Source organism: Mirounga angustirostris, unplaced genomic scaffold, assembly GCF_029215605.1.
Source record: "Mirounga angustirostris isolate CCGP_5_RB_7025 unplaced genomic scaffold, mMirAng1.0.hap1 SCAF_12, whole genome shotgun sequence".
NCBI lineage: Eukaryota > Metazoa > Chordata > Mammalia > Carnivora > Phocidae > Mirounga > Mirounga angustirostris.
In genome coordinates this window covers 75,501,210-75,524,997 of record NW_026991720.1, presented here as the reverse complement: position 1 = coordinate 75,524,997, position 23,788 = coordinate 75,501,210, and the positions used below count along the sequence as shown (strand labels likewise).

The 23,788-nt window shown below is 39.4% G+C and overlaps 1 protein-coding gene across 2 annotated transcripts in view; it reads left to right on the top strand.

The window, feature by feature from the left end:
* Nucleotides 1–23,788, top strand: part of CROT (carnitine O-octanoyltransferase) — a 58,259-nt gene that overhangs the window by 13,593 nt on the left and 20,878 nt on the right. For both annotated transcript variants that reach the window (XM_064575333.1, XM_064575334.1), the window contains exons 7-10: nucleotides 9,621–9,729; nucleotides 20,158–20,251; nucleotides 21,428–21,553; nucleotides 22,946–23,047. In XM_064575333.1, the coding sequence (XP_064431403.1) occupies nucleotides 9,621–9,729; nucleotides 20,158–20,251; nucleotides 21,428–21,553; nucleotides 22,946–23,047 (431 nt within the window). The remainder of the gene's footprint in view (nucleotides 1–9,620; nucleotides 9,730–20,157; nucleotides 20,252–21,427; nucleotides 21,554–22,945; nucleotides 23,048–23,788) is intronic.

Genomic DNA, 23,788 nt, shown 5'->3' with positions numbered 1-23,788 from the left:
AGGGAGCCCGGTGTAGGGCTCAGTCCCAGGACCCTGGGATCACAATCTGAGCCTAAGGCAGAGGCTTAACCGACGGAGTCACCCAGGCGGCCACCACGTACCCCCTATTCACATTCTTTTTTTTTTTTTATTTTTTTTTATTTTTTTATTCTTATGTTAATCCCCTTACATTACAACATTAGTTTTAGATGAAGTGTTCCATGATTCATTGTTTGTGCACAACACCCAGTGCTCCATGCAGAATGTGCCCTCCTAAATACCCACCACCAGGCTAACCCATCCTCCCACCCCCCTCCCCTCTAGAACCCTGTTTGTTTTTCAGAGTCCATCGTCTCTCATGGTTCGTCTACCCCTCCGATTTCCCCCGCTTCATTCTTCCCCTCCCGCTACCTTCTTCTTCTTCTTCTTTTTTTTTTTTTTTCTTAACATATATTGCATTATTTGTTTCAGAGGTACAGATCTGAGATTCAACAGTCTTGCACAATTCACAGCGCTTACCAGAGCACATACACTCCCCAGTGTCTATCACCCAGTCCCCCCATCCCTCCCACCCCACCCCCCACTCCAACAACACTCAGTTTGTTTCCTGCAATTAAGAATTCCTCATATCAGTGAGATCATATGATACATGTCTTTCTCTGTTTGACTTATTTCACTCAACATAATACCCTCCAGTTCCGTCCACGTCGTTGCAAATGGCAAGATCTCATTCCTTTTGATGGCTGCATAATATTCCATTGTATATATATACCACATCTTCTTTATCCATTCATCTGTCGATGGACATCTTGGCTCTTTCCACAGTTTGGCTATTGTGGACATTGCTGCTATAAACATCGGGGTGCACGTACCCCTTCGGATCCCTACTTTTGTATCTTTGGGGTAAATACCCAGTAGTGCAATTGCTGGATCATATGGTAGCTCTATTTTCAACTTTTTGAGGAACCTCCATACAGTTTTCCAGAGTGGCTGCACCAGTTTGCATTCCCACCAACAGTGTAGGAGGGTTCCCCTTTCTCCGCATCCCCGCCAACATCTGTCATTTCCTGACTTGTTAATTTTAGCCATTCTGACTGGTGTGAGGTGATATCTCATTGAGGTTTTGATTTGGATTTCCCTGATGCCGAGCGATATTGAGCACTTTTTCATGCGTCTGTTGGCCATTTGGATGTCTTCTTTGGAAAAATGTCTGTTCATGTCTTCTGCCCATTTCTTAATTGGATTCTTTGTTCTTTGGGTGTTGAGTTTGATGAGTTCTTTATAGATTTTGGATATTAGCCCTTTATCTGATATGTCATTTGCAAATATCTTCTCCCATTCTGTCGGTTGTCTTTTGGTTTTCTTAACTGTTTCCTTTGCTTTGCAAAAGCTTTTTATCTTGATGAAGTCCCAATAGTTCATTTTTGCCCTTGCTTCCCTTGCCTTTGGCGATGTTTCTAGGAAGAAGTTGCTCCGGCTGAGGTCAAAGAGGTTGTTGCCTGTGTTCTCCTTTAGGATTTTGATGGACTCCTGTCTCACATTGAGGTCTTTCAGCCATTTGGAGTCTATTTTTGTGTGTGGTGTAAGGAAGTGGTCCAGTTTCATTCTTCTGCATGTGTCTATCCAATTTTCCCAACACCATTTGTTGAAGAGACTGTCTTTGTTCCATTGGACATTCTTTCCTGCTTTGTCGAAGATTAGTTGACCATAGAGTTGAGGGTCCATTTCTGGGCTCTCTATTCTGTTCCATTGATCTATGTGTCTGTTTTTGTGCCAGTACCATGCTGTCTTGATGATGACAGCTTTGTAATAGAGCTTGAAGTCCGGAATTGTGATGCCACCGGCTTTGCTTTTCTTTTTCAATATTCCTCTGGCTATGCGGGGTCTTTTCTGGTTCCATACAAATTTTAGGATATTTGTTCCATTTCTTTGAAAAAAGTGGATGGTATTTTGATGGGGATTGCATTGAATGTGTAGATTGCTCTAGGTAGCATTGACATCTTCACAATATTTGTTCTTCCAATCCATGAGCATGGAACGTTTTTCCATTTCTTTGTGTCTTCCTCAATTTCTTTCATGAGTATTTTATAGTTTTCTGAGTACAGATCCTTTGTCTCTTTGGTTAGATTTATTCCTAGGTATCTTATGGTTTTGGGTGCAATTGTAAATGGGATCGACTCCTTAATTTCTCTTTCTTCTGTCTTGTTGTTGGTGTATAGGAATGCCACTGACTTCTGTGCATTGACTTTATATCCTGCCACTTGACTGAATTCCTGTATGAGTTCTAGCAGTTTTGGGGTGGAGTCTTTTGGGTTTTCCACATAAAGTATCATATCATCTGCAAAGAGTGAGAGTTTCACTTCTTCTTTGCCAATTTGGATGCCTTTGATTTCTTTTTGTTGTCTGATTGCTGTGGCTAGGACTTCCAATACTATGTTGAATAGCAGTGGTGATAGTGGACATCCCTGCCGCGTTCCTGACCTTAGGGGGAAGCTCTCAGTTTTTCCCCATTGAGAATAATATTTGCTGTAGGTTTTTCATAGATGGCTTTTATGATATTGAGGTATGTACCCTCTATCCCTATACTCTGAAGAGTTTTGATCAAGAAAGGATGCTGTACTTTGTCAAAAGCTTTTTCTGCATCTATTGAGAGGATCATATGATTCTTGTTCTTTCCTTTGTTAATGTACTGTATCACATTGATTGATTTGCGGATGTTGAACCAACCTTGCAGCCCAGGGATAAATCCCACTTGGTCATGGTGAATAATCCTTTTAATGTACTGTTGGACCCTATTGGCTAGTATTTTGGTGAGAATTTTTGCATCCATGTTCATCAGGGATATTGGTCTGTAATTCTCCTTTTTGATGGGGTCTTTGTCTGGTTTGGGGATCAAGGTAATGCTGGCCTCATAAAATGAGTTTGGAAGTTTTCCTTCCGTTTCGATTTTTTGGAACAGTTTCAGAAGAATAGGTATTAATTCTTCTTGAAATGTTTGGTAGAATTCCCCTGGGAAGCCATCTGGCCCTGGGCTTTTGTTTGTTGGGAGATTTTTGATGACTGCTTCAATTTCCTTAGTGGTTATAGGTCTGTTCAGGTTTTCTATTTCATCCTGGTTCAGTTTTGGTAGTTGATACATCTCTAGGAATGCATCCATCTCTTCCAGGTTATCTAATTTGCTGGCATAGAGTTGCTTATAATATGTTCTTATAATTGTTTGTATTTCTTTGGTGTTGGTTGTGATCTCTCCTCTTTCATTCATGATTTTGTTGATTTGGGTCATTTCTCTTCTCTTTTTGATAAGTCTGGCCAGGGGTTTATCAATCTTGTTAATTCTTTCAAAGAACCAGCTCCTAGTTTCGTTGATCTGTTCTACTGTTCTTTTAGTTTCTATTTCATTGATTTCTGCTCTGATCTTTATGATTTCTCTTCTCCTGCTGGGTTTAGGCTTTATTTGCTGTTCTTTCTCCAGCTCCTTTAGGTGTAGGGTTAGGTTGTGTACTTGAGACCTTTCTTGTTTCTTGAGAAAGACTTGTATTGCTATATACTTTCCTCTTAGGACTGCCTTTGCTGCATCCCAAAGATTTTGAACAGTTCTGTTTTCATTTTCATTGGTTTCCATGTATTTTTTTAATTCTTCTTTAATTTCCTGGTTGACCCATTCATTCTTCAGTAGGATGCTCTTTAGCTTCCATGTATTTGAGTTCTTTCCGACTTTCCTCTTGGGATTGAGTTCTAGTTTCAAAGCATTGTGGTCTGAAAATAGGCAGGGAATGATCCCAATCTTTTGGTACCGGTTGAGACCTGATTTATGACCTAGGATGTGATCGATTCTGGAGAATGTTCCATGGGCACTAGAGAAGAATGTGTATTCCGTTGCTTTGGGGTGGAATGTTCTGAATATGTCTGTGAAGTCCATTTGGTCCAGTGTGTCATTTAAAGTCTTTATTTCCTTGTTGATCTTTTGCTTAGATGATCTGTCCATTTCAGTGAGGGGGATGTTAAAGTCCCCCACTATTATTGTATTGTTGTTGATGTGTTTCTTTGCTTCTGTTATTAATTGCCTTATATAATTGGCTGCTCCCATGTTAGGGGCATAGATATTTACAATTGTTAGATCTTCTTGTTGGATAGATCATTTAAGTATGATATAGTGTCCTTCCTCATCTCTTATTACAGTCTTTGGTTTAAAATCTAATTTGTCTGATATAAGGATTGCCACCCCAGCTTTCTTTTGGTGTCCATTAGCATGGTAAATGGTTTTCCACCCCCTCACTTTCAATCTGGGGGTGTCTTTGGGTCTAAAATGAGTCTCTTGCAGACAGCATATCGATGGATCTTGTTTTTTAATCCAGTCTGTTAGCCTGTGTCTTTTGATTGGGGCATTTAGCCCATTTACATTCAAGGTAACTATTGAAAGATAGGAATTTAGTGCCATTGTATTGCCTGTAAGGTGACTGTTACCGTATATTGTCTGTGTTCCTTTCTGGTCTATGTTGCTTTTAGGGTCTCTCTTTGCTTAGAGGACCCCTTTCAAGATTTCCTGTAGGGCTGGTTTTGTGTTTGCAAATTCCTTTAGTTTTTGTTTGTCCTGGAAGCTTTTTATCTCTCCTTCAATTTTCAATGACAGCCTAGCTGGATAGAGTATTCTTGGCTGCATATTTTTCTCATTTAGTGCTCTGAATATATCCTGCCAGTCCTTTCTGGCCTGCCAGGTCTCTGTGGATAGGTCTGTTGCCAATCTAATGTTTCTACCCTTGTAGGTTACATATCTCTTCTCCTGAGCTGCTTTCAGGATTTTCTCTTTGTCTATGAGACTCGTAAGTTTTACTATTAGATGTCGGGGAGTTGACCTATTTTTATTGATTTTGAGAGGGGTTCTCTGTGCTTCCTGGATTTTCATGCCTGTTTCTTTCCCCAAATTAGGGAAGTTCTCTGCTATAATTTGCTCCATTATACCTTCTGCCCCCCTCTCTCTTTCTTCTTCTTCTGGGATCCCAATTATTCTAATGTTGTTTCGTCTTATGGTATCGCTTATCTCTCGAATTCTGCCCTCATGATCCAGTAGTTGTTTATCTCTCTTTTTCTCAGCTTCTTTATTTTCCAGCATTTCATCTTCTATATTACTGATTCTCTCTTCTGCCTCATTTATTCTAGCAGTTAGCGCCCCCATTTTTGATTGCACCTCATTAATAGCCTTTTTGATTTCTACTTGGTTGGATTTTAGCTCTTTTACTTCTCCAGAAAGGGTTTCTCTAATAACCTCCATGCTTTTTTCAAGCCCAGCTAGTATCTTTAAAGTGATGATTCTGAACTCTAGATCTGACATCGTACTAATGTCCGTATTGAGTAGGTCCCTGGCAGTCGGTACTGCCTCTTGTTCTTTTTGTTGAGGTGATTTTTTCCGTCTCGTCATTTTGTGCAGAGAATAGATTAATGAGAGAACACAATGCTAGCAGAGTAACCACGTCCCCAGAAAATATACTCTAAACAAATCAGAAAAGACCTGAAGCAGTGGGATAAGAAGGGGAAAGAGAGAAAAAAGAAAAAGAAAAAAAAAGAAAAAGATAAAGATAAAAACAAAAACAAACAAAACAAAACAACAACAACAAAAGAAAAACCAGAATGTGATCAAATATGATCTATATGGTATATAGATCAGTGCCACACACTAGATTTGGGGTGTGTTTTGGTCTTTTAGAAGAAAGTGTCTGCCAAAATTTTAAAGAAAGAAAAACATATATGTACAAAAATAAGGGTTGATATGATGAAGGGATGGAAAATGACTGTAAAAATGGAAATTATAAAAAATTTTATAAAAGGAATTGATAAGAAGTTGTTTGAAAAAAGAAAGAGGATTTAAAAAAAGAAAAAAGAAAAAGAAAAAAAAAAGGGAGAGGATGTGATCAGGCAGGGGAATAGAAAACACCATATACTAGAGATTTAGGGTATATTTTAATCTGTTAGAAGAAACTATCTCAAAATTTTAAAGAGAGAACAACTTATATATATAAGCCAAAAATATGGGTAACTACTATGAAGGGATAGAATATGACTCTAAAAATGAAAAATAAAAATGTTTTTTTTTAAAAAAAGGGATTGATAAGATGTTGTTTGAAAAAGGGAAAAAGAAAAATTCAAAAAGAAATAAAAAGACAAAAAGACAGTTAAAAAAAAAATTAACTTTAAAAGACTAAGGAATCATGGTAAAAAAGCCGTGAATTCTATGTGCAGTAGTCCCTTAGCGCTGGAGTTCTGCCGTTCTCATTGATCGGTAAACTTGGTCTTGGCTGGCTGTTCTCGCTGATCTTCTGGGGAGGGGCCTGTTGCCGTGGTTTCCAAATGTCTCTGCTGGAGGCGAAATTGCCCCGCCCTTGCCCCCTCCCGGCTAAGTAATCTGCTCGGGTTTGCTCTCTGGGGCTTTTGTTCCCTGCGAGCTTTCCGTACAGCTTTGGAGGCGGAGAGTGAAAATGGCGGCCTCCCAATCTCCGCCCCGGAGGAGCCGAGAACTCGGGGCCCCGCTCCTCAGTGAGCCCCCAGAGAAAAGCCGTCAGTCACTCCCGTCTCCCCGGTCTCCGGCTGCACCCCGTGCTCGCCCGGCCTGTGACCGCGCGTTTCTATCTCTGGCACCCGACCCGGTCTGGAGTCTCCAAACCCAGCAGATCCCTGCGGTGCACTCCCGCGCGGCTCCTCCCGGGGGAGGAAGGTGAGTCTCCCCGGATCTGCCGCTTGTTGGGTCCCTGCTGGAGGAGGAGTGGCCCGGCTGTGTCGCGGATCACGGTTTATGTCAACCCCGAGCTGAGAGCCCATGCCTGGGCTCCGCCTCTGCAGCCGGCTTCCCCGCTCCGATACCTGGGAGCTCTGCCGCCCTCAGGCACCCCCGGTCTTTCTGTGACCCCGAGGGTCCTGAGACCACACTGTCCCGGAGGGTTCCACCCCCCGCTTAGCCACCAGAGTGACGTCCCTCGGCGGAGCAGACTTTTAAAAGTTCCGATTTTGTGCTCCGCGGCTCTATCACTTGCCAGAAGCGGCCGACGGAGGCCCCTCCCCCGCCGACTATCCTCCCGAATATCGCCTCGGATTCACTTCTCCGCACGTCCTACCTTCCAGAAAGTGGTCGCTTTTCTGTTCAGAAAGTTGTTGCTCTTCTTTTCTTTGATCTCCTGTTGGGTTTGTAGGTGTTCAGAATGGTTTGATCCCTATCCAGCTGAATTCCTGAGAGGAGACGAAATCCAGGTCTCCTACTCCTCCGCCATCTTGCTCCGCCCCCCCCATTCACATTCTTGATGACTTTAGCTTCCATTGTAGATGACCCATGACCTCTCCTTTCCTTCACTTTTTTCCTCTAGTAATCTGTACCTCCACTCCTTCTCAAGCAACCACACACTCCTGTGGTCATGCCCTAGAACTTGTTATTATAAAAAACTCCATGTCCTCTAACATAGAAATTATAAGCATCTCATTCTGATCTCCACCTTCTCTGCATAACTCACTTCCTTTAGTAGTCTACCTTAGCTATTTCTTTGACCACACTGTGACTTAAATTGAGTTTTGCTACAGTTCTTCACAGTTCCATTCCTCCCTCCTCCACCCCCAATCTGTACTTCTTTCTGTGCTTCTTCACTGTAATCACTCCTTCGCATACACATTCAAATCTTTGCCCACTTGCTCCCTCATCACTCTACCCACAGCTCATCATGGTTTAATTTTCATCTTCTGTCTTGCCTCTACACATTAAAGATACCTACCCTAGCAATTTTACTTGGCCTGAGAAAACCAGAAAACCTCATTTAATTTTCTCAAACCTCAAATGGATCCACAGCATGACCTTGCCATATTATGTTATTCTTTCACTTCCAGAGATAGTTTCATGCCTTTCTCCTTGCTTATTCTCAGGTAATGAACTCTTATTCTCAACAAATGTAAAGCATTCTTTCCATCACTAAATTTACTAGCCTATCTGTTAGGCGAAATAATGCCTCCCCACCCCCCAGAGATGTTCGCTTTCTGATCCTTGGAACCTATTGAATGTTTTAGGTTACATGGTAAAGGGCCGTTAAGGTTGCAGATGAAATTAAGGCTGTTAATCAGTTGACCTAAACATGGGAAGATTATTCTGGGTTATTCATATGGGTACAATGTAATCACGAGAGTTCTTATAAGTGAAGAGAGAGGCATAGAGAGAACCAAATTAATGGCAGCAAATTGATGGAAAGTCATGAACCTCCCTCGATGGCTTTCGAATGGAAGAGGAGAGTCCTGAGTTCAGGACTGTCGGTAGCCTCTAGAAGCTGGAAAAGTGAAGGAAATTGATTCTGCCCTAGAGCCTCCAGAAGGGACACAGACATGCTAACACTTTCATTTTAGCCTACTAAGACACATTTCAGACTTCGTCCCCAGACCTGTTAAGACCTGGTCAGTAAATGACAGCAAAAAAAAAAAAAAAAAAAGTAGTAGTATTAAATGTAAAAAGATACGGAGGTTTTTGAAGGAGAAAGAGAAGAGATGTTTTGGAAATAGCCATGAAAGACAAGGAAAATACATACCTCACCTCCTAGGACTTGAGGAGATAGGATATTAGAGAAAAAAAGTGCTGTCAGGAGATGATGTTTCCTCATAGTTGATGGATTTTATGAGATAATGTGTGCAAAGCATTTACCACAGTTCCTTGTATGTACTATCAACCAGTAAATTTCCTTCCATTGGTAGTATATGTCTTCTCTTTTTCTTTTTTCTTAGAGGGAAGGAGCAGGGATCATATAGGAAGCCCTTTGTTAAAGGAAATAATAATTGAAAAATGAGGCTAAATCAGAATAGTCTGAGATTTGCAGCAAAGTAGTAGTTCTTGGGGAGTTAAGGCATACCCAAAGAATCATAGAATAAGTTACCAGTGGCTTACCAGGTATCATTAGAGCCTTAAGTAAAACTAGATTTCCTTGCCACTCATTCTCCTTGCCACTCAGGCAAACAGTGCCCTTTCTCAACTGAAAACTACTTTTTTTTTTTTTAAAGATTTTATTTATTTGACAGAGAGATAGAGAGCACAAGTAGGCAGAGTGGCAGGCAGAGGGAGAAGGAGAAGCAGGCTCTCCGCTGAGCAGGGAGCCTGATGCAGGGCTCCATCCCAGGACCCTGGGATCATGACCTGAGCCGAAGGCAGCCTCTTAACCGACTGAGCAACCCAGGTGCCCCTCAAATGAAAACTATTTTATTTAGAAACCATCGCTATATATTACTACAGTTAAATTATCTCATGAACAGTCAACATTGAAATAAACCCAAAGAGAAACTTAGTAATTCAAAAAGCTCTTCTCCAGGATTCCTTGCTATCCTTTTCCCCTTGTCATTGCTATCCATGAATAAATAAGAAAGCCCTGCAGTAGCTTGGGATTTATAGGAGTCTCAAGATATACAAATACTTGAAACTCCATGGATTTTGGATGTTTCACATGGACAGTTTTCAACAGTGTATATTTATATCATAATTGAAAGTCTATCACCTTATTGTTCATAGGATATATTTGATGAGTATATGTCAAGTATTGGAGCAAGGATTGTTTTCTTCTATTGGATGTAAATATGCAGTTTAACTCTTGTTTAACTTTGAGAGATTGAGTTTGTGTTTCTGTTTCTTTTTCCAGAGAATGAAGGACATTCCCCAACTCACATTGCAGTGCTTTGTCGAGGCCGAGTTTTTGTCTTTGATGTAATACATGAAGGATGTTTGATCACCCCCCCAGAGATTTACAGGTTTTCAAACTACTTTCTTGAGTCTTGAGGTGTTAAGCCTTTGCTTGAGTTAAAAAAAAAAATGTTCAGAATTTCCTTTTTCATAAGGTGAGAATGAGCTAAAAAATAAGAATTTTATGTATGCTGATTTTTAAGAAGTCTATTTTTATTTCATTTCATTTTATTATTTTATTTTTATTTATTTTTTTAAATTTTATTATGTTATGTTAGTCACCATACAATAAATACATCATTAGTTTTTGATATGGTGATCCACGATCCATTGTTTTCATATAACACCCAGTGCTCCATGCAGTACGTGCCCTCCTATTTAATACCCATCACCGGGCTAACCAATCCCCCCACTCCCCTCCCCTCTAAAACCCTGTTTGTTTCTCAGAGTCCATAGTCTCTCATGGTTCATCTCTCCCTCCAATTCCACCCCCCTCATTTTTCCCTTCCTTCTCCTAGTGTCCTCCAAGCTATTCCTTATGTTCCACATATAAGTGAAACCATATGATAATTGACTTTCTCTGCTTGACTTACTTCACTTAGCATAATCTCCTCCAGTCCCATCCATGTTGATGTAAAAGTTGAGTATTCATCCTTTCTGATGGCTGACTAATATTCCATTGTATATATGGACCACATCTTTATCCATTCATCTGTTGAAGGGCATCTTGGCTCTTTCCACAGTTTGGCTATTGTGGACATTGCTGCTATGAACATTGGGGTGCATATGGCCCTTCTTTTCACTACCTCTGTGTCTTTGTGGTAAATACCCAGGAGTGCAATTGCTGGGTCATAGGGTAGCTCTATTTTTAAATTTTGAGGCACCTCCACACTGTTTTCCAAAGTGGCTGTACCAACTTGCATTCCCACCAACAGTGTAAGAGGGTTCCCCTTTCTCCACAACCTCTCCAACATTTGTTGTTTCTTACCTTGTCAATTTTTGCCATTCTGACTGGTGTAAGGTGGTATCTCAATGTGGTTTTGATTTGAATTTCCCTGATGGCTAATGATGATGAACATTTTTTCATGTGTCTGTTAGCCATTTGTATGTCTTCTTTGGAGAAGTGTCTGTTCATGTCTTCTGCCCATTTCTTGCCTTACTTGTTTTTTGGGTGTTGAGTTTGAAAAGTTCTTTATAGATCTTGGAAATCAGCGCTTTGTCAGTAGTGTCATTTGCAAATATCTTCTCCCATTCTGTGGGTTGCCTCTTTGTTTTGTTGACTGTTTCCTTTGCTGTGCAGAAGCTTTTTATCTTGATGAAGTCCCAAAAGTTCATTTTTGCTTTTGCTTCACTAGCCTTTGGAGATATATCTTGAAAGAAGTTGCTGTGGCTGATGTCAAAGAGGTTACTGCCTATGTTCTCCTCTAGGATTTTGATGGATTCCCGTCTCACATTGAGGTCTTTCATCCACTTTGAGTTTATCTTTTTGTATGGTGTTAGGAATGGTCGAGTTTCATTCTTCTCTATATAGCTGTCCAATTTTCCCAGCACCATTTATTGAAGAGACTGTCTTTTTTCCATTGCATGTTTTTTCCTGCTTTATCAAAGATTATTTGACCATAGAGTTGAGGGTCCATATCTGGGTTCTCTATTCTGTTCCATTGGCCTGTATGTCTGTTTTTGTGCCAGTACCATGCTGTCTTGGTGATCACAGCTTTGTAATATAGCTTGAAATCAGGCAACGTGATGCCCCCAGCTTTGTTTTCTTTTTCAACATGTCCTTGGCGATTCAGGGTCTTTTCTGATTCCATACAAATTTTAGGATTCTTTGTTCCAGCACTTTGAAAAATGTCATTGGAATTTTGATCAGGATGGCGTTGAAGGTATAGATTGCTCTGGGTAGCATAGACATTTTAACAATGTTTATTCTTCCGATCCATGAGCATGGAATATTTTTCCATCTTTTTGTGTCTTCTTCAATTTCTTTCATGAGTGTTCTGTAGTTCCTAGAGTATAGATCCTTTACCTCTTTGGTTAGGTTTATTCTGAGGTATCTTACGGTTTTTAGTGCTATTGTAAATGGAATCGTTTCTCTAATTTCTCTTTCTACAGTTGCGTTGTTAGTGTATAAGAAAGCAACTGATTTCTGTGCATTGATTTTGTATTCTGCCACATTACTGAATTGCTGTATGTGTCCTAGTAATTTGGGGGTGGAGTCTTTTGGGTTTTCCACATAAAGTATCATGTTGTCTGCGAAAAGAGAGAGTTTGACTTCTTTGCCAATTTGAATACCTTTTATTTCTTTTTGTTGTCTGATTGCTGTTGCTAGGACTTCTTGTACTATGTTGAACAATAGTGGCGAGAGTGGGCATCATGACGTGTTCCTGATCTTAAGGGAAAGGCTCTCAGCTTTTCCCCATTGAGGATGATATTCACTGTGGGTTTTTCATAGATGGATTTTATGAGCTTGAGGAATGTTTCCTCTATCCCTATACTCTGAAGAGTTTTAATCAGGAAAGGATGTTGTATTTTGTTAAATGCTTTTTCTGCATCAATTGAGAGGACCATATGGTTCTTCCCCCTCCTCTTATTAATGTGGTCTATCACATTGATTGATTTGCGAATGTTGAACCACCCTTGCATCCCTGGGATAAATCCCACTTGGTTGTGGTGGATGATCCTTTTAATGTATTTTGGATCCTATTAGCTAGGATTTTGTTGAGGATTTTGGAATCTGTATTCATCAGGGATATCGGTCTGAAATTCTCCTGTTTGATGGGGTCTTTGCCTGGTTTGGGGATTAAGGTAATGCTGGCCTCATAGAATGAGTTTAGAAGTTTTCCTTCTGTTTCTATTTTTTGAAACAGCTTCAGTAGAATAGGTATTATTTCTACTTTGAATGTTTGGTAGAATTCCCCAGGGATTCCATCAGGCCCTGGACTCTTGTTTTTTGAGAGGTTTTGATCACTGCTTCAGTCTCCTTACTGGTTATTGGCCTATTCAGGTTGTCAATTTCTTCCTGTTTCAGTCTTGGCAGCTTGTAGGTTTCCAGGAAGGCCTCCATTTCATCCAGATTGTTCAGTTTATTGGCGTATAGTTGTTGATAATAATTTCTAATAATTGTTTCTATTTCCTTGGTGTTAGTCATGATCTCTCCCCTTTCATTCATAATTTTATTAATTTGGGTCCTTTCTCTTTTCTTTTGGATAAGTCTGGCCAGTGGTTTATCAATCTTATTAATTCTTTCAAAGAACCAACTTCTAGTTTTGTTGATCTGATCTACTATGTTTCTGGTTTCTAATTCATTGATCTGCTTTAATTTTAATATTTTCTCTTCTAATGCGTGGCTTAGGCATCGTTTGTTGCTTTTTCTCTAGTTCTTTAAGGTGTAGAGTTAGTTGGTGAATTTGGGATTTTTCTATTTTTTTGAGTGAGGCCTGGATGGCTATGTATTTCCCCCTTACCGCCTTTGCAGTATCCCATAGGTTTTGGACCGATGTGTTTTCCTTCTCATTGATTTCCATGAATTGTTTAAGTTCTTCTTTGATTTCCTGGTTGACCCAAACATTCTTGAGCAGAGTGGTCTTTAGCTTCCAAGGGTTTGAATTTCTGCCAAATTTTTTCTTGTGATTGAGTTCCAGTGTTAAAGCATTGTGGTCTGAGAATAGGCAGGGAATAATCTCAATCTTTTGGTATCAGTTGAGACCTGATTTGTAACTCAGTATGTGGTCTATTCTGGCGAAAGTTCCATGTGCGCTCGAGAAGAATGAGTATTCTGTTGTTTTAGGGTGGAATGTTCTGTAAATATCTATGAGGTCCATCTGATCTAGTGTATCATTCAAAGCTCTTGTTTCCTTGTTGATTTTCTGCTTAGATGATCTGTCCATTGCTGAGAGTGGAGTATTGAGGTCTCCTACAATTAATGTATTGTTATTAATATGACTCTTTATTTTGGTTAACAGTTGGCTTATGTAGATGGCTGCTCCCATGTTGGGAGCATAGATATTTATAATTGTTAGATCATCTTGTTGGATAGACCCTTTAAGAATGATATAGTGTCCTTCTGTGTCTCTAACTACAGACTTTAGTTTAAAATCTAATTTGTCTGATATAAGAATTGCTACCCCAGCTTTCTTTTGAGGTCCGCTGGCATGGAAGATGGATCTCCATCCCTTCACTTTCAGTCTGGATGTATCTTTAGGTTCAAAATGAGTCTCTTGTAGACAGCATATGGACGGGTCCTGTCTTTTTATCTAATCTGCAACCCTGTGCCGTTCTATGGGGGCTTTTAGGCCATTCATGTTGAGAGTGATTATTGAAAGATATGAATTAATTGTCATCATGTTGCCTGTGAAGACGTTGTTTTTATAAATTGTCCCTGTAAATTTCTGTTATATATCACTCTTGGGGTCTTTCTCCTTTTATAGAACCCCCCTTAAAATTTCTTGCAGGGCCGGCTTAGTGGTCACATATTCTTTCAGTTTCTGCCAGTCGTGGAAGCTCTGCATCTCTCCATCCATTCTAAATGACAGCCTTGCCAGATAAAGTATTCTTGGCTGCATGTTCTTCTCGTTTAGTACCCTGAATATGTCTTGCCAGGCCTTTCTGGCTTGCCAGGTCTCTGTGGATAGGTCTGACGTTATTCTGATGTTCCTCCCTCTGTATGTAAGGAATCAGTTCCCCCTAATTGCCCTTAAGATGGTTTCCTTAGTTCTAAGATTTGCAAGTTTTACTATTACAGGTTGGGGTGTTGGCCTGTTTTCCTTGATCTTGGGAGGGGTCCTCTCTCCCTCTAGGAGGCGAATGTTTGTTTCAATCCCCAGGTTAGGGAAGTTCTCAGCTACGATTTGTTCAAATATATCTTCTAGTCCTCTCTCTCTCTCCACTCCCTCCGGGATTCCAATTATTCTGACATTGGAACGCCTCATGGTGTCACTTATTTCTCCAATTCTATTTTCATGGATTCTGAGTTGTTTTTCCCTGGCCTCCTCTTTTCCCTTTTTATCTATTATATTGTCTTCCAGGTCGCTTATTCTCTCTTCTGCCTCAGTTACCCTAGCTGTTAGATTATCTAGATTGGATTGGATCTCATTGATAGCATTTTTCAGGTCTGCCAATTCACCTTTTATTTCTGCCCTTAGAGACTCTATGTTGCCATTAATTGATTTCTCCATTCTAGCCATTGTCTTCACAATTGCTAGCCTGAATTCCATCTCCGACATCTTGGTTATATCTGCATCCCTTTGTAAATCTGCAGCATAAGTCATAATCACTGAGTCTTTTCTATTTTGGGGGCTCCTCCTCCTAGTCATTCTGTTGATGGGTGTTTGAGGGAATGTATAGAGTCCAAATTATTGACCAGAACCCAAGCAAGATGCACCTGTTTTCTTGGGACCTTAGCTGGCCTCTTGTTTTCCCAGCCTGTCTTCTGGGGGAGGGGCCTGCTGTGCTATTACTCAGGCAACCCTGTCTGGGTGGAGTTGCCCTGCGCCCCTGTGGCAGGGGATGGGCTCAGCAGGAATCAGTTTTTGGGGCTTTTGTTCTCTGGCGGCTTTCCCTGGTGGCTTTCCACGTCTCTTCCACGAGTCAGAGCAGAAGAGACCATTTACAACCCTCTGCCTCAGAGCAGAAAGATCGCAGTCTGTTCTTCAGTGAGCTCTCCAGGCCACACCGTCTCCGTTTCTGTCCGTGCTGCTATAAACTGCAGTGTCCTGGGTTGTGCGCTCCTCCGCAGTGCTCCCAGTCCTGCCTCCAGGTCAGATGGACCACGTCTCTGCCCTTTGTGCTTCTAAAACCACCAGCCGCTCCCAGTTCCCTTGTGCAACCCCGTCGCTCCGGGTTTCCATCCCGGGGGCTGCAGTTCGCCTGCGCGACCCCGCCACTCCGGGTTTCTGCCGCGGGGGCTGCCCTAAAGTCCTTTCCCCGCTGCTACCGGTCTGCGAGTCTGTGCCCATCCCCAGCGAGCGAGGCTGTGGCTCACCGGCGGTGTAGTATCCCCACAGCCAGGCACCCTCCTGCTGCCATTTATCCTCCGATATCTGCCTGCAGAATCACGGCTCCCTGCTTCATACCTCAAAACCAACTACCTGTGATATTCTGTTTGTAGAGATCCAGATCTTCTTATATCTCAGGCTGGTTTCGTGGGTGCTCAGAGTGGTCTGGTAGATATCCAGCTCAATTCTTGGGACCAGTTGAAATAGGGTCCCCTACTCCTCTGCCATCTTTCCTAGTCCCCTTATTATTTTATTTTTTAAAAGATTTTATTTATCTGAGAGCAAGCGAGCAAGCGAGAAAGCATGAGCAGGGGGAGGGGCAGAGGGAGAAGCACGCTCCCCTCTGAGCAGGGAGCCTGATGCGGGGCTTGATGCCGAGACCCTGGGATCATGACCTGAGTTGAAGGCAGACGCTTAACTGACTGAGCCACCCAGGTGCCCTTATTTTATTTCTAGTTTTAATTAATTTTTACTTTTACTAGATGTATATGAATGTATTCTACTTGGAGAAAAAGGAAAACATTGCAAATAATACAATTTCCATTTCTTGCCCCAGAATTAATCACTCTTACTAGTTTGGTATATTCTATCCTTCCATATCTGTTGTAATGAATTTATATAAACATAAAGATTTGTAAAAAAAAGAATGTATTTTTTTATATCTAGTATGTATTTAAATACATAGTCTATGATTATCAGTCTGTGGCTTTAAAATATAAATTTGATGGTTATCTCACCTTTGGTTAAAATTCTTGAATGGTTCTTTGTGGTCTAGAATAAAGTCCCAGTTTCTTAGCAGTGGTCTAATTTGACCTTTGCCTGTCTTTTCAGCCTTGTGTCCTCCTCTTCTTTCTCGTGCATCTTATACTCCTATCACATTTCTGTGTTAGCATTTCTTTCTTTTTTTTTTTTTTACAGGAGGCAGTAACATAATGTTACTTCAGCTGCTTAAAGTCAAAACAATTTAAACAATATCTCATTTAATGTTTTATGTGTTATTCATTCATATAACTTAACAGAAATACAAATTTATATGACAGTGACAGAAAAGAGATCTGACATTTGCCTCCCATTGTGCAAACTGTTCCTTCATTTTTCTTGAAAAAGTCAAAAGATTGACAAATTCTACAGCAGACAGGGGCACCTGGGTGGCTCATTTGGTTAAGCCTCTGCCTTCGGCTCGGGTCATGATCCCAGGGTCCTGGGATTAAGCCCCACATTTGGGCTCCCTGCTCCTCGAGGAGCCTGCCTCTCCCTCTCTCCGCCTTCCACTTCCCCTGCTTGTGCTCTCTCGCACTCTCTGTCTAACAAATAAATAAAATCTTAACAAAAAAATGCTACAGCAGACAGATACAATATGGTGTTATAATTACCTATTTAGAGAAAAAAATGGAATATTTCAGATGTATGTAATTTCGTTATAATTTCTATCATTATCTAATATTTTATTTATAAAACTGATTTCCTTAGCTTAAAAACTTTTATTTTTTGAGGGTATGAACAAAGTTTTATTTATTTGTTTTTTAAATTTAAATTCCGTTAATTAACATTTAGTGTATTATTAGTTTCAGAGGTAGAGTTCAGTGATTCATCAGTCTTATATAACACCCAGTGCTCATTACATCACATGCCCTCCTTAATGCTCATCACCCAGTTACTCCATCCCTCCTCCCACCTCCCCTCTAGCAACCTTCAGTTTGTTTCCTATGATTAAGAGTCTTTTATGGTTTGTCTCCCTCTCTGATTTCATCTTGTTTTATTTTTCTCTCTTCCCCTGTGATCCTGTTCTGTTTTTTAAATTCCACATATGAGTGAGATCATATGATAATTGTCTTTCTCTGATTGACTTATTTCATTTAGCATAATACTCTCTAGTTCAATCCATGTTGTTGCAAATGGCAAGGTTTCATTTTTTTTAGATGGCTGAGTAATATTCCATTGTATATATATTCCATATCTTCTTTATCCACTCATCTGTTGATGGACATCTGGACTCTTTCCATAGTTTTCCTATTGTGGACATTGCTGCTATAAACATGGGGGTGCAGGTGCCCCTTTGGATCACTACATTTGTATCTTTGGGGTAAATCCCTGGTAGTGCAATTGCTGGGTCATAGGGTAGCTCTGTTTTCAACTTTTTGAGGAACCTCCATACTATTTTTTAGAGTGGCTGCACCAGCTTGCATTCCCACCAACAGTGTAGGAGGGTTCCCCTTTCTCCGCATCCCCACCAACATCTCTTATTTCCTAACTTGTTAATTTTAGCCATTCTGACTGATGTGAGGTGGTATCTCATTGTAGTTTTGATTTGTATTTCCCTAATGCCAAATGATGTGGCACTTTTTCATGCCATGATTCATGGTTTATGGCAACCCTGAGCTGAAAGCCCACTCCTGGGCTAGCTGATTATAGCCAGCTTCCCCGCTCCGATACCTGGAAACTCTGCTGCACTCAGGCACCCCCGGTCTTCCTGTGACCCCGGGGATCCCGAGACCACACTCTCCCACCTAGGATTCCACCTTGCTTCGCCACCTGGGTGCCCTCACCAGAGCAGACTTCTAAAAGTTCTGATTTTGTGCTCTGCTGCTGTATCACTTTCTGGTGCCTGCTGATGGCGTCTTCCTCCTCCCATGGTTTATCTTCCTATATATCTCCTTAGATTCAATTCTTCACACCTCCTGCCTCACAGAAAGTGGTCGCTTTTCTATTTGTAGAATTGCAGCAATTCTTTTCTTAGAGCTCCAGTCAAGTTTACAGGTGTATGGAATGATTTGATAGCTATCTAGCTGAATTCCAGGGACCAGACCAAACTAAGGTCTCCTACTCCTACACCATCTTGGAAAGTCCTCTGAGTTAGCAATTCTTAAAGCACACTAGATTATCTGTAATCTTTGCATGTCCTCATGCTTTCTATTTGGAATGCCCTTTCTGCCTTGGCCACCTTTTGAATAAGCAAGCATTCTTTCTCATGCTTTATATCTCTATTCATGTATCACCACAAAGTTAACTCTTTCCTAATTTCCCGTTCTCTTTCTGATAATAACCATCCGAATAGCTGTGAAGATTTCCTTCTTTTTTAAGGGTGAATAGTATTCCAGTGTGTGTGTGTGTGTGTGTGTGTGTGTGTGTTTGTATCTTTAGTACACTTTGTTTACCCATTCATCTGTCAACAGATAGTTAAGTTGCTTCCACCTCTTGGCTATTGTGAATAATGCTGCGGTGAACATGGGAGTGCAGATGTCTCTTCAAGGTCCTGATTTCAATTCCTTTGGATATATATCCAGAATTGGGATTGCAGGATCATAAAGTAATTCTGTGTTTAATTTCTTGAGGAACCTCCATACTGTTTTCTATAGTGGCTGCATCAGTTTACACTCCCCTCAACAGTGCTCAGGAGTTCTTTTCTCCACAGCCTCACCAGCACTTATTTCTTATCTTTCTGGTAATAATCATCCAGATAGCTGTGAGGTGATATATCGTTGTGGTTTTGATTTACATTTCCCTGATGATTAGTCATATTGAGTACTTTTTCATGTATTTGCTGGCCATTTTTATGTCTTCTTTGAAGAAATGTCTGTTTAGTTCCTTTGCCTATTTCTTAATCAGATTATTTGTGTTTTTTTGCTATTGAGTTGTAGGGGTTCCTTAAATATTTTAGATATTCTTATCAGATAAATGGCTTGTGAATACTTTCTCATAATTTGTAGGTTGCCTTTTAATTTTGTTGTTAACTGGGTAGAAACTTTTGGTTTGATGTCATCCCATTTGTCTATTTTTACTTATGTTGTCTGTGCTTTTGTTGTCTTTGTGAAACCTGTGGATTTTTGTCTGATGAAAATGTATGTCTTTGTTGAAGAACCCTGTTATTTACCTGTCATATGTTTAAAGATACATGAAACTCATCAGACTGGGAGAATAGAGTACTTTGGGAGAAAATGCTTTGTCTTTATCAAATGGAGTCTTTAAAATATAACAATTATAAGTAACAACAGCAAATGTGAAAACATTTAAAACTGACTACATAGTACTTCTGTTTTTGGGGTTACACACAAATATTAATCAGATATAGTGTAATTCCTTTGTTAAATATATAGGCACATAGTTTTTAGTTAGATAAGATATGCATAATATTTATAATATTATTTACCAGAATATTTTTCAAGCTCTCTATTGTAAGGGGTATTTATTGTAAGGGGTATTTTTACTTGGACACCAGAAGTACAAGTACATTTTGAAAGTATAAATAATACTAGCCAAACAGCCAATTTATTTACTTAAATTATTGTCTAATATACTTTTGTGTTAATAGGCCATATACTCATTTTTTTAAAAAAAAGATGTGGTGTGGGAAATAAATCCATTGCTGTTGAGATCATTATACCTTTCTTTGGGTAATATAAAAACATATAAGTACTGATAAATATTATGACCTATTAAAGGCTAAAAGTAGCTAGTAATCCTGCCTATGCTCTTTTAAATACTCTTTTTTTAATCTTCTCTAAGGCAATTGACATACATTCACAAGAAGTGCCATAGTGAACCTGATGGACCTGGGATAGCAGCATTGACTAGTGAGGAGCGAACTCAATGGGCTAAGGTTATATGGTTTTCTTTTGTTGTCGTTGTTTTAAGATTTTATCTATTTTTTAGAGAGAGAAAGAGCATGAGTAGGTGGAGGGGCAGGAGAGGGAGAGAGAGCATCTCAAGCCGACTCCACACAGAGCCCGATACGGGGATCAATCCCACGACCCTGAGATCATGACGTGAGCCGAAATCAAGGGTTGGACACTCAACCAACTGAGCCACCCAAGCGCCCCTCTTTGTTTTTTTAATTGAGGTATACTTGACATAAAATTATATTAGTTTCGGGTGTACAGCATAATGATTAGATATTTGTATATATATATATATTACAGAATGATTACAATAAATCTGGTTAACATCCATCATTTCATATGATTACAAATTTTTTTCTTGTGATGAGAACTTTTAAGATGTATTTTAGGGGCATCTGGGTGGCTCAGGTCATGATCCCAGGGTTCTGGGATTGAGCCCCACGTGGGGCTCCCTGCTCAGAGCAGTGGGAGTCTGCTTCCACCTCTCCCTCTGTCCCTCCCCTGGCTCGTGCTCTCTCTCTCGCTCACTCTCCCTCAAATAAATAAATAAGTAAATCTTTTTAAAAAAGATGTATTCTATTAACAATTTTCAAATATGTAATACAACATTATTAACTTTAAAGGTATCCGCCACGTTTTGTAAGTTTGTGTTATGCCACTTCACTTTTAACAAAGGACCTACATTAGTACTTGTTTTTGCTCATTGAAAGAAACCCAAAGAGGATTTTTGCTTTTGTGAAAAAAGGCAAAAAGCAAAAATAGTGTTCAGCATCTTTTTTTTTACTGCATGCTCCCTGAGCAGCAAGGGTGGCAGCACCAAGCTCCTTCCCCAGGAGCTACCCTCAGTATCTCAGCATCAAGCTTTGAACATCTGTGCCTATGAACATCTGTGCTGTATCTCACTTTATTTGTACATCCTCTACCAAAATGTGTCCTGTGTTATCAGTAAAGCCTCTAAGAGAGGTTATTTTTTGGGCCCGGGAATGTTCAAACATTTTTCCATATAAATTAATAGTAATTGCTTCTTTGCTTTATACCATTTTGACTTAGGAATGCTCTACACTTTCCTTAATGAACCTTTTCCCTAATGAACTATTTTGAGATTTTCTAGATATACTTAATTTGTAACATTTAATCATTAACTCTTTGCCCATTAGGCACGAGAATATTTGATCAGTCTTGATCCAGAGAACTTGACTATATTAGAAAAAATTCAGAGCAGTTTACTGGTATATACCATAGAGGATAGCAGTCCACATGTAACACCAGAAGATTATTCTCAGGTACGTAACTGTCTTGCTCTGCTGTTTCTCCTCACAAATTATTTTGGAAGACTCTTCTGTATACAGAAGATGAGAAGATTATTTGTTACATGCAGTCTCTTAAAATTTTTTCATAGCTGTCATATATATGTACCAAATTGAAGCTTATACATAAATAATCCTTCGTAAATTCTGGCATCATTGTTTAGGTAATTTAGATATATCTTGAACATTGTTTAAAGAAGTATGACTGTTGTTTGCATGTACAGAAAATTTGCATAGGACACTGGGCTAAATGAACTTACCATGCCAAAGGTGGCATGAGAACCTTCCTGTAACCCACACCAGTGTGTCTTGACACCTTAGTTGATGGGGTCGGTCCTAAGAATTATAGCACTCTTATAAGTTATTTATTTTAGCGTTTAGTTTTATTGACAAACAGACTTTAGTGAGTTTAAGAGTAAATGTGGCCTTACTTTGTTTCCCCTTCCCCACCCACCCTGGGTAATATTATCATTTCCTGGGAAATAATAAAAGGTAGTAGTCATATTTGTAGAAGTCGCTTAGTCTTTTGAAAACACTTATATTATTTCATAATTCATTCATCAATATTAAATGAAAGAAGTAATACAGGATTGAAAAATCTTGTAGGTAGAAATAACTTTCCTTTATATAACCTTAGCTGTATTTTTTTAGTAGGAGAGTTACCAAACTTCTTGAGGAAGAATATATTCTAATGTAGTGTTGTTTGAACTTTTACTGCTAGAATCTAGTTAGACTTGTGTTTAGATTGCAGCCCACTACATACATATACACACATAACAGAAGTTTCACAAAATAGTAATTACTTATAGTATCTGTGGTAGATTCTAATATTTGTATTCTCTTTTGTCCTTTCTTTTGTAATGAATGTTTACTGTGATATACTAAATTGAGTGTGTGAGAAACAGGCTTAGTGGGATATGAATTCTTAAGATATTTTAATAATATTTAGTATTAAAACATTATTAAACCAAAGTAAAATATTATTAAATATTATTAAAATATTTTCTTCATAAGCAGACTCTATGACTAAACTTACCACAGCTTCTTAGACTATTCAAGTTGCAAAAGCTTTGTCTTTTCCTTTGTAAGTTCTCTAAACCCCCATGACTATTGAACCAGCTTTCTGTTTTCTGGTAGGATTTCTTGAGATTTTGAGAAATATTTAAAGACATGGCTGGAATTAGTATTATCTCTTGAGTATAATTATTATCATTTTATTAAGTTTGGCTTACCTGAAGAGGAAAAGTGACGCATGTGTGTGTGTGTACATTTATATAATATATATATACATACACATACATATAAGATATAAATAGTTATAACCCTCTTAATATTAAAATTCTCTTAATTTTAAAATATTTATTTTAGGTAACTACAATGACCCTTACAGGAGATCCAACTGTACGCTGGGGAGACAAATCTTATAACTTGATTTCCTTTTCCAATGGAGTATTTGGCTGTAGTTGTGATGTAAGTAAATTTAGTGAAGTTATTTTTCCTTTCAATTGTTTAGGTTAATTTAGTGGCAATAAACTAGCTAGGCTGTTCTGTGGTCATATAAATACATACTTTTGTAGCTCTGTGGCATTATAACTAAAAGGTTTTAGTTAATGAATTCTCAGTGAAAGAGTATAGGACAAGTTATTTTCATTTGTAGTATGGCTAATAGTTTGGTATGTATCTGCAAAGTGGAATTTGCATGTATTTTATGTAGTTATGGATTTTAAAGAATTATGAAGCTCTTTAAAATGCACTGTTACCTGTTTATTGAGAATTATAACCTATTTTTTTTTTTTTGAAGATTTTATTTATTTTTGCGAGAGAGAGAGGGAGAAGATGGGAGGGAACATGAGTCGGGGGGCGGGGTGCAGAGGGAGAAGCAGACTCCCCACTGAGCAGGGAGCCCAATGCAGGACTCCATCCCAGGACCCTGGAATCGTGACCTGAGCCAAAGGCAGATGCTTAGCCGACTGAGCCACCCAGGTGCCTGAATTACAACCTACTTTAAAAGATATAGCATTATGTCTGTGTTCTTTGCACAGAGAAGTATATGTGGATATATTTCTAGATTTTCCCAGTAATTTAACTATTTTCCTAAAATGGCACGTGCTCTTTGGAACATTTATTTACACTATAGATATTAAAGTGTCTGGTGCTTCTACCATTTTTTACCTTCTTTTTTTTTTTAAGATTTTATTTATTTATTTGACA